This window comes from Fukomys damarensis, unplaced genomic scaffold (genome assembly GCF_012274545.1).
Source record: "Fukomys damarensis isolate Sample0158 unplaced genomic scaffold, DMR_v1.0_HiC HiC_scaffold_19, whole genome shotgun sequence".
NCBI classification, from domain to species: Eukaryota; Metazoa; Chordata; class Mammalia; order Rodentia; family Bathyergidae; genus Fukomys; species Fukomys damarensis.
In genome coordinates, this window is record NW_022900931.1 from 54821667 (window position 1) to 54831966 (window position 10300).

Here is a 10300-nt window from a genome sequence, read left to right on the forward strand (position 1 = left end):
TTAGGAAATGATGGATATTTTGTGACCTGCTTCAAATGATTTGGCAAAAGCAAAAACACATGCATGTAAAGGTTCATACACATATGCACTATTCCAGACATATACTCAAAACTAAAAACTATGTGAAATTCAGTAAGTAGTTGTCCTCTTTTCTTGGGGTGGGGTCTGGGGATTGAACTCAGGACCTTGCACTTGTGAGGTAGGCACAGTGTCACTGAGCTAAATCCCTGGCCCCATCCTCTAATTTGCTGAGTCTGGTGGCCCTTAGTCCAAGCAACCTGGCTTCAGATACTGTGCTTATGTCCATCTCCCTATAGAAATAAGTACATATTTACCGTTCAAAAATACTGTCTCGATATGGATAGTTTCCACATCTCACATCTACCCAGTTCCTTGGTCGTGAGCTATTTGCCATTCTGGAAGGCGGAGGGGAATGCTGCTCTCTGGTCCATTTTACAAAAGGGAAACTGAATCTCGGGAGTCACGTGGGGCTGGGCTTGCACACAGTGTTGAGCACGTGGAGCGCTGGGCCTCACTGGCATCTTCAGCCTCCCACCCTATGGGCCCGAGACTGAGTCCTGGCCTGCTCTGTTCTCTAGGCATTCTCCCCCTGAAGCTGGCCTGTTTGTGTCTGTCCACGTCTGCCTCGCCTCTGGTTGGTGTCCGCAGCTCTGGCTCCCTGTTGTAGCAGGCCTGGTGGCAGCAAAACCTCCTGAGCATTCCCGTCTGTCTCTTGGGTTTCTCCTTACTCCCCACTGCACCGAGTCCTTGAGCTTCCCTGTGCCTGTCAGCTCTCCATCTCTGTGCACGTCTCCCCCACTGTCAGGATCTTGTACATATTTTAATGGAATCCTTTCTGGAGTCCTCTGCTCCCATGGCCCCATGGCTGCAGTGACAAGGGGGTCAGGGCTAGGAAGGGCTAATGATGGGGGGAAGGGAGGATTTGCAGGTCCTGTGTGGGGTGGCCCAGGCCAGGGGGCCGAAGGGCACTTCCTGCCGGGGAGGCCCTCACCCCTCTGACCAGACTGGAAAATGTGACGTCAGAGGGGCAGTAAGAGGGAGGCAGGAATGAGAAATCCGACACCTCTCCTGGGTGATCTTTCTCTGCGGAGGCCTCCATCACGGGCCCTCCCCACTTGCCCCGCTAATCCAGGGTTGCAATGGCTTTATCCCTGGGAGACCCTTGTGCCCTCCCCACGCTCCCACACTACAATCGCCCTTCTCTGGCAGGACCCGCCCCAACCTCCTCCCAGACTTCCAGCACTCAGCGGTGGTCACAGAGATCTTTCTCAAGTGCGAATCGGTGACGCCAGGTCCCTGCTTGCTGCCTGACCTTTGTCCCAGCTTCTTGGGGCTCCCTGCTACCTAAAGTTTAGGTTCTTAGCTGGCCATTCCACATCCTGCATGGATGCCTGTTCGACAGGCAGAGGAAAATCTGGAGCTAAGGAAAGGCCTAGACACTTGCACAAGAAACGGGCACTCAGACAGAGACTCACAAGCACTGTCGGCTGAGTGGAAAAACTGCCAACAGCCCCTCGCTGACACGTAGGTTGGTACTGTGGGCTGTCGGCCGTGGAACCTATTCTGTCATGGTCCCTGAGGGAGCAGGATCTCAGGAGTCAGTCACTGTTGTCCTCCGCAGTGCCCAGACCTGGCTGAGCTCTTGAAGGGCAGGGCCCACAAGAACCCTACCTCACTCAGCACTGAGGACGCAGGCTGGGGCCAGGATATAAACACTGACTTTTCCTTTGCCAGAACCCTTCTTCCTCCTCTAGCACTAGGTACATTCAGCACACACTTAAGAGGTTTTAAGTAGCAGCGCACCATAGGGGCTCAAAATGCCCACCTGGAGGCCTGCCTGGGTAAACTGGCTCCCGCATTCTCAGGTGAAGGATGCCAAGCGAAGCCAGCCAGGGATGGAAATGAATGTAAATTTATTGAAACTGTTTTTCGGGGCGGGTGGGTGGACAGTCAGGGTTTTCCAAAGACAGCTGTTGGAGAAGCCAGCGCCCGGCCGAGTGAGAGCGGGTGCCCAGCCACAGACCCTATCTCAGGCCCAACTTCTTCTTCTCTTTCTGCTTCTTTCGGACCACGTCCAGGTTCCGGTCCTTCCACATGCTCTTGCGGAGCTTGATGGGGCGTGAGCCCACGTACTTCCCTGAGGTAATGGAGGGTGCAAGGTCAGGCACAGGCCAGATGTCCCCCACGCCCTGTCCCCAGGGGAGACCTTACTCACCATTCATCTCTCGCATGGCGCGCACATAGTCACTGGGGTCCTTGAAGCTGACAAAGCCGTAGCCCTTGGTCTTGCCTGTGCGCTTGTCTCGGATCACCTTAGCCTTAAGGAAGGATGGGAAGCGGCTGAAGGCGCGTGCCAAGATGTCGTCATTCACCTCATTGCCCAGATCTCCACAGAAGATGCGGAAGTCATCTGGGGTCAGGAGAGAAAAGGTCAGAGCACGCAGATGCCGGCCCAGTGACTGCCTGGCTGACCATGTGAATGACCCCACCCTCTCTGGAAAGATCCTCAAGCCCTCCCGCTTGTCCCTGAGGTCTCCACATGGGGACCCTCAGTCATTAGCAGCCAAATGTTGTGCAGCATCCACCCCGCACCAGGCAACCTGCTAAGCACCTGGTTTCTTTTCATTTTACAGAGGATGCTCCCAACAGCCCTCTCACACTGAGGCAGAGGTCAAGTCAATGCCCAAATTACAAAACCAGGAGGCAGCAGAGCTGGGACCAAAGTGCAGGCATCCGGCTTTATTTTAACCTCTAAATGAACTGCTCTTTTTCACCCCAAGGCCATCGTCCATTCCCACGATGAAGCTTTTTTTTTTTTAATCAACCATTAACCACTTTATTTCATTTTGGTACTCAGGATCAAACTCGGTGGCGGAACCACTGAGCTAAATCTGCGGCCCACCCACGATGACGCTCTTAACGCTTACCTGGCCCTGGCTTTTCCTCTGAGGGCCCAGGGTTCCTCAGTCTCCTAGACAGCCCCTGCCATGGATGTGCCTGGGCCCTGCTGGGCCCCAGGCTCCCGAGTGGCACCTCACACACAGGCTGCACCTGCCTCAGCTTTGCTCTCTCTGCAAAGTCCTCCTAAGTGCACCCCGCCCTGGAAGCGCACCTCGTGACCCTTCTCCAAGGGTGACCTCTGCTGCCACTCCTGGGCACATTCTCAGGGTTAGGCCTGTGCCCCGCCCACCATGTGCAACCCCAACAGGTCACCATCCCCAGGGCCACACACTATCATTCCCGTTGAGGGGACAAGCAAGTAGGACTGGAAGGCAAAGGGGCTTGCCCAAGGTCGCCGAAGTACGGTTCCAAACCCACAGTGGCCTGGTGTAGGAAGAGGCTGCTTGGGCCTGGCCTGGCACAGGTAGATGGTCCCAGGAGAAGACATGGACGTCAAGGACAAAGTAGGAGATGGGTTCATTGTTTTTTTCCCTCAGCTATTGCTATGGTTACCTCATAGCTTTTGTGGTGATAAAGGACACTCTCAAAACAATTAGGCTACCCTAGAAGGAAGCAATCAGAAAACAGAGGTAGGACCCTCTATTAAAGAAACTGGCCTGGACATTTTTTTTTTTTTTTGGTTTTTGAGACAGGGTCTCACTGTGCATTCCAGGTTGGCCTGAAACTCTGCCTCAGCTGCCAACGTGCTGGGATATAAGCAGGCACCACCATGCAGTTTGGCCTGGATACTTAAAGAGGCAGAAGAGAACCTATTCTCATTCACGGAACCGTGGAGGCACCTCCTAAAGCCCAGCAGTAAGCAGGCTGGCTTCCTTCCCCTGCAAGGGATTCAGCAGCAGATGTTCTTCCCACCCTCCTTCCACGAACTGGGACTGAACTCAGGACCTCTAACTTGCCAGGCAGGCACTGTGGTGCTGAGCTAAGTCCCTGGTCCAAACCACTATTGTTTAGGTTGACAATCCGGTGCGGAGACTGCAGGTGGGCTCAGGAAGCGCAAGTGCAGCCCAGGACCTGCTCTGCCCATCTGCGTTATGGCCGCCAGGCTGGGCCAGGTGCTGGTAGAAATCCATGTGCCACCTCCCAAGCTCCCACCCCATTTTACACGAATGAACATTCATTTCTCTTGGGTCAAGTGACCACCAGGACCTAATGCTCCTCCTTGACCCAGGGCACGGAACTCAGGGCCTTGAGTGTGCAAGGCAAACTCACTACTGCTGAGTCATACTCCTAATACCCTTAGCCCAATTTAAACAGGACAGAAAAAAAAAAAAGGAAAAGAAAAAAAAGCAAGCAAAGGATAAATTATAAACACATAAAACTACATATACTCTGGGGAGAAAAACAGCCACAACAGTTTTGGGACACCTGGAGAAATATAACAAAGTGAGCATAAGACATCACAGAATAAATTCCCAGAATTTTCTTGGATGTGATAAGGGCACTGTGCTAAGAGTCTTTCTTAGGAAAATACTAAGGTATTTAGGTGTAGTAACTCCACTTGTAACTAGCTTGAGGTGACCAAGCATAAAATAAGAAGGGGCTGGGGATGTAGTCCAGATATAGCTTTTGCCTAGCATGCCCGGGTTTGATCCCTAGCAATACAAAAACAACAAACCCCATAAGAGCAACAGAAACTGAACAGGAGGAATACAGTGAATACAGCAAAATGTCAACTGTAGGATTTTGGTAGTGGGCAGTCCATTCGCTGCGTTATTCCAGGCTTGAAATTTTTTCATTAAAGTTGAGGAAGAAGCCAGGCGTGGTGGCGCACACCTGTAATCCCAGCACTCAGGAGGCTGAGGCAGGAGGATCACTGCAAGTTCGAGGACAGCCTGGGCTACTACATAGTGAGACCCCATCTCAAAAAAAAAATGTTAGGGAAGGAAGAATGCTCTTAGAACTTGAGCAGACCAGGCTCCTCAGGAGTAAAACAGGGGTCACAAAGCCCTGGCCTATGGCCAAGGGAGGGACCTGCCCCTCAGTGCTGCAGTCCGGCCTTCCCCAAGGTAGGCTAACAACAGGGGAGTCGAGGAGTTACCTGGTTCCTCTTCCATGGCCATGGCCCACAGAGGCAGTAGGGCCTGTCCATGGCTCAGCAGAGCCTGACCTCAAACTGTAGCCCACTCACCGGCATCCCACTCCAACAGGCTAGGGTCCTCCCAGCTGCTTCCAGCTGCTGTGCGAATGCAGCGTTTCAATTTCTCTGGCTTCCCTTTCTTCTTGTCTTCACCCATGGGCTCTGGCACCTGCAGAGCGAGGGGAGAGGGACAAAACAATTGGTGCTACAGTCTCTCGCCCTCTTTGTCCCTAACCCTCTTCCTCCAGTTAAAGGACTGGATATGCTTCTGGGATGGGGCATGTGTGTCCTCCTTCCTCTCCTGAGTCCTCTCTGCTCTGGATGGAGGGCTACGTGCAGTGCTGTGTGAAAGCTCAGATTCCTGCCTGTCCTCCCAGCCCCTTGTGTCCTCTCACTGCTATGTTGTCTGCTTACCTCGAGAGCCATGAGGCCAGGAGGTGGCTCAGGCCGAGGGGGCCGGGGTCGTGGACGCAGGGACAGGAGCTCAGGAATGCGCAATGGGGGCAGCAGGCCACGTACTACCTCCAGTGGGAGGGGCAGGGGATCGGGCTCAGGTAATGGCATGGCGAGGGCCAGTGGCAGGCTGGGCCCAATGACTGCAGGGCCAGCAGGAGCACCTCCTGCTCCCACAGCCACCGCAGCACCAGCCTCCTCCAGCCCAGCTGCCGCTGCCGCTGCCACCACTGCCTCTTCCTTCTCTTTCAGGCCCAACCCCAGGCCTAGGCCCAGCTCTCGGGGTGCTGCTGACTCTTCCTGCGGGCAAGAGGGGAGCATGAAAGTTATATACATGTACCAACTCCCCACAATGAATGTAACCATTGTATACAGCAAGCACACTAATAAAAATAAAAACTTTTTAAAAAAAGGGCATGAGTGGGCCAGATCGCAGGGCCATATCTTAAACATGCCTGCCCATACAGCAAAGCCTGACAGCAGGCAAGAAAGCAAGTCTCCAGTAAGTCAGAAAGAGAGAAACACAAGCAGAGAGGGACAGACAGACACGGGTAAAAACACAGAGAAATGGAGAGGGACGGTCAAAGGAAAAATAGAGACAGAGAGAGACATATCCCCTCAGCACAATTTCTCTCTATTCTCTCTTTAAAAAGAGAAAAAATAAATAAATATTCAATCACAAAGAATGAAGACAAAAACAGAAACCAAGACAGGTTGAATATAAACAAAGTGTTTTATATGTATACATGAAAATGCCACAAGGAAACTCAATATTCCCCATAATATGCTAATGAAGAAATAGATTGAGGGCCAGGATTTAGCTCAGTGGTTCCACTGCCCACCTTGCAAATACAAGGTCCCAAGTTTGATTCCCAGTACCAAAAAAGAAAAAGGAAAAAAAAAAAAAAGAGATGGAGACAAAGTCAGAAAACAGGCAGAACTGGCAAGGGCTTCACACCCACAGCGTTAGCTCCCCATCCACACTTACCAGGGGAGGCCTCAGAGCAGCCATGGAGCTCAAGGGGGGACCCGGGGCCCGGGCCATTGGTGGCAGCATCATGGGTGGTCCAGGGGGCCCAGGCAGAGGGGGTCCCACAAGAGCCTGGTGTGGGGGGCGCAGGGCCATCGGGCGGGGACCGCCTGCTGCAGAAGAGAGAAGAGAATCTGTCAGGGTGTTAGTGGGAAAGTCGGAGGGCTTGGGGAGTGAGCTTTGTGGCAGCGATGACCCTGGCCCTCTCACCTGCTCTCTGTAGCACGTGAGGGACGAAGGCTGGACGCAGGACAGCGGCCCTCTGAGGGGCCACAGCTGTGGGAGAGAGAGATGGGGGTGTGTGTCATGGGGGATGGGCACTCGGGGCAAGGGGCGTGTGTGTGTGTGTGTGTGTGTGTGTGTTTACTCTCAGCATCCAAGAAGTACTGAAAAAGTCTGGGGATCCTGGATCCTGCTGGGGACATTGGCGGCTTTTTGGGGGGGGGTCTTTGCATTGGTCCATTCAGCAAAAACTGACCATGAGGATCTCCGGTGGGCCCAGCCTTTTGGTGGATAATGCTATGGACCCAGCACTGACCAAGGGTTCTAAGGAAACTCCTATCGAGAAGACGACGTTACTAGGGAGTAATGGCCCAGACCGATCAGAGCTAGAATGGGGGAAAACCAAGGCAGAGGGATCTGGGTAGGAGATGGAAGGACAGGAAGCTGTGAAAGCTGCCAAAGTCTTCTGACCCAGGCAGCAGGACTAGAGGTTTCCTGGAAAAAAGAAACCTAGAAGCTGAGTCCCAAAGGATAATGAGTTAGGCAAACAGTGAATGGAAATGTTACCAGCAGGGAGAATTTTTGAGCAAAATCTTTACCCCTTAGCTGGACATGGTAGCATTTGGGAGGCTGAGACAGGAAGATAGCCCTGAGTTCAAGGTTAGCCTGGGCTACCTAGTAAGTTCAAGGCCACCATGACTACATAATGAGACCGTTTCAAAAAAACTGAGGAAAAAAAATAACAAATCCCCTTTCCCTTTTCAGCTTAGTGTGACTGTGATGGAAAAAATGTCAGGTTGGAAAGCATTATGAAAATGTTTTGATGGCAGCAGGCAGCTAAGTATAGCCTGCCTGGCTGAGCCATGGATGTCCTTCAGAGGGCACTGGAAGTAGGGTTAGAAGCCAGGCAGGACGGGCGTGGTGGCTCACGCCTGTAATCCCAGCACTTGGGAGGCTGAGGCAGGAGGATCGCTGTGAGCTCAAGACCAGCCTGGGCTACATAGTGAGTTCCAGGTCAGTCTCAACTACATAGCGAGACCCTGTCTCAAAACAAAAACAAAACAAAAAAACAAAAAGAAATTGGGCAGGATGATTTCAGGTAGGTTGGATTTGCCTTTTGATCAAAACCTTACAAAAGAATTAATACTTCTTAGATGTTGTCAGAGGAGTACAGGAGGATTTAGAAAACCTAATTAACAAGTTTGACCTAACAGAGATTATTATGTTAGACTTTTACATGTCCTTTTCATATGTAAGTAAGTGACATCATAAAAACTGTGTAGGGGTTATTTGAAAAGGTGAAAAAACTTGAAGAATGGGCTGTGGAAAGCATAGGTTGGGATATTACAGCTGACTGAAAGCAGCAACAGGGAGAAGGGACCTCAACAAGGCCTTGCTGGTACACCTTAGCAATGTTTGGGGATTCCGGGGAGGCTGCGCAGCTCTCTCTCTGGAAAGAACCAGGTCATGCAGGGTCTTGACTACTAGGTAAGGAGCTTAGTGCTTGTTCGCGAATCTGTTCAGCCCTTTATTTGATAGTAAATCATGCTTACTTTATGGTAGGACTCAAGAGTTCTGCCCTTTACAAAGCTTGTATTTTATGAAAGCAAAAGATGATAACCCTAAGTAAACAGTATAGCTTGTTATAAAGTGTTAAGTACTAGGGAGAAACTGTAAAGGTAAAGGATTAGGAGTGATGGGGGTTGGTTTCCAACGACTAGGTTAAAACCAAACAGATTTAAACTAATCAGGAAAAAAGCTGGGCGTGGTGGCATACGCCTGTAATCCCAGCACTTGGGAGGCTGAGGCAGGAGGATCACTGTGAGTTCAAGACCAGCCTGGGCTACATAGTGAGTTCCAGGTCAGTCTCAACTACATAGTGAGGCCCTGTCTCAAAAAACAAAATAAAACAAACAAACAAAAAAACCCAGGAAGTAAGTACACAGTGGTTTGTACTTTAGAAAGATGACAACACAAGCAAAGAAATGAACATAGAAGGTGATTTAAAGCGGTGATTCAGACAAAAGGCTGAAGTCACCTAAACCAGGGTTCCTGGTTAAATGTGGGGTTCCTGTCCCTGACCTACCTGCTCGCCGCAGGAACATGGCTTCTCGAGCCTCTGGACTGTCCAGGTGACTCCGATCACCAGGGCCAAAGCCAACTGTTGGGAAAGAAAAGAAGAGGATGATGGGAAGAGCCCTGGGCATCTCTTTGTACTACCCCGCCTGATCCTCTAACCCTCTTGTCAGCCACTCTTTACTTACCTGGGCCCACAAAAGGAGGACCACCCACCATGGGAGGAACTACTGTGGCTGCAGCGGCTGCCCGGGCCTCCAGAGTCTGTTGGACCTGTTGGGGAGATGGTTGGGAAGAGGGGTTGGACTCAGTGTACCCGATCTACCCTGGCTGACTCAGCCCAGGCAGGAATCCAAGACTTTCATTCTTTGTGTTCTGTATGGGGTTGGTACCTGTAAGGTGTCAACTAAAATTCACTACTCAGGGAGGCTTTGTGTTTTTATGAGACTGGGTCTTGCTATGTATTCAGGCTGGCCTCCAACTAGAAACAGTCGTCCTGCCTCAGCCTCCCGAGTGCTAGGATTATAGGCATGTGCCATCATACCTGGCACAGGGAGGCTTTTGAGGTCACATTAGCTAAAGTAGTCCTTACCCTCTCCTCAGAACAACTTATCTCACCACCCCATTTCATCTTCCCCCCAGCACTACATGAAATAATGTCCAACCTGTCCTTGCCATCTCCAATATACCACAGTCCAAGCCACCATTACCTCTTGCCTAGATTACTACAGAAACCTCTTCCTCAGTCTTCTTTCGCTGTTTGAGCGCTACCCTAGTAACTTGTTCTGATACTTGATTCTTTTTTTCGGCGGGGGGGTGCTGCGGATTGAACTCGGGTCCTTGCGCTTGCAAGGCAGGCCACCGAACTGCTAAGCTAAATCCCTGGCCCTTCCTCAGTCTTGATTCAACCCTTGTCCTGTACAGTGCGGACAGCTGGGGTAACCCTATCAACTTCAAGTTAAAACGTATCACTCTTCTGCTAAAAATTCTCCAATAGTTCTCCATCTCAGAGTAAAAGCCAATGTCTTTACGGAGGCATCTAGACCCCTACTAGATTTGGCTTCCCTCACCTCTGTCTTTATCTTCTCCCATTTTCATCTTTGCTCATTCTATTCTACCTACTGATCTCCCTTTTGTCCCTTGAGCATGAAAGTATGCACCTGCTTCAGGGACTTTGTGCTGACAATTCCTTGCTGGGACCGCTCTTACCTCAGTCACCAGTACAGCTCCATCACCTCCTTTGTATCTTTGCTTAAATAACATTTCCCTGAAAAGACCTTCCTTCCTTCCTTGTGATGATAAACCTCTGCCCTTCTTGCCACACTTTGACCTGTAAACTCCAACAAGGCAGTGCTTGGTTTTGTTTTGTGCCATATGCCCAATATCTAAAATAGTGCCTAGTGTATAGAAAGCATCCAATAACTATTGGTAACAGAACAGAATGGACCAGTTTCATTTAC

At 51.0% G+C, this 10300-nt stretch overlaps 1 protein-coding gene across 1 annotated transcript; it reads right to left on the minus strand.

The window, feature by feature from the left end:
- Positions 1-1919: 1919 nt before the first annotated feature.
- On the minus strand, positions 1920-9147 carry Rbm42 (RNA binding motif protein 42). Its single transcript, XM_033765725.1, has 8 exons — positions 9029-9147; positions 8851-8925; positions 6753-6818; positions 6501-6676; positions 5474-5812; positions 5111-5228; positions 2237-2431; positions 1920-2158 (listed from the first exon to the last, which is right to left on the minus strand). The coding sequence occupies exons 1-8, from the start codon at positions 9057-9059 to the stop codon at positions 2046-2048; spliced, it is 1113 nt and encodes a 370-aa protein (XP_033621616.1). The 5' UTR covers positions 9060-9147; the 3' UTR covers positions 1920-2045.
- Positions 9148-10300: the final 1153 nt, after the last annotated feature.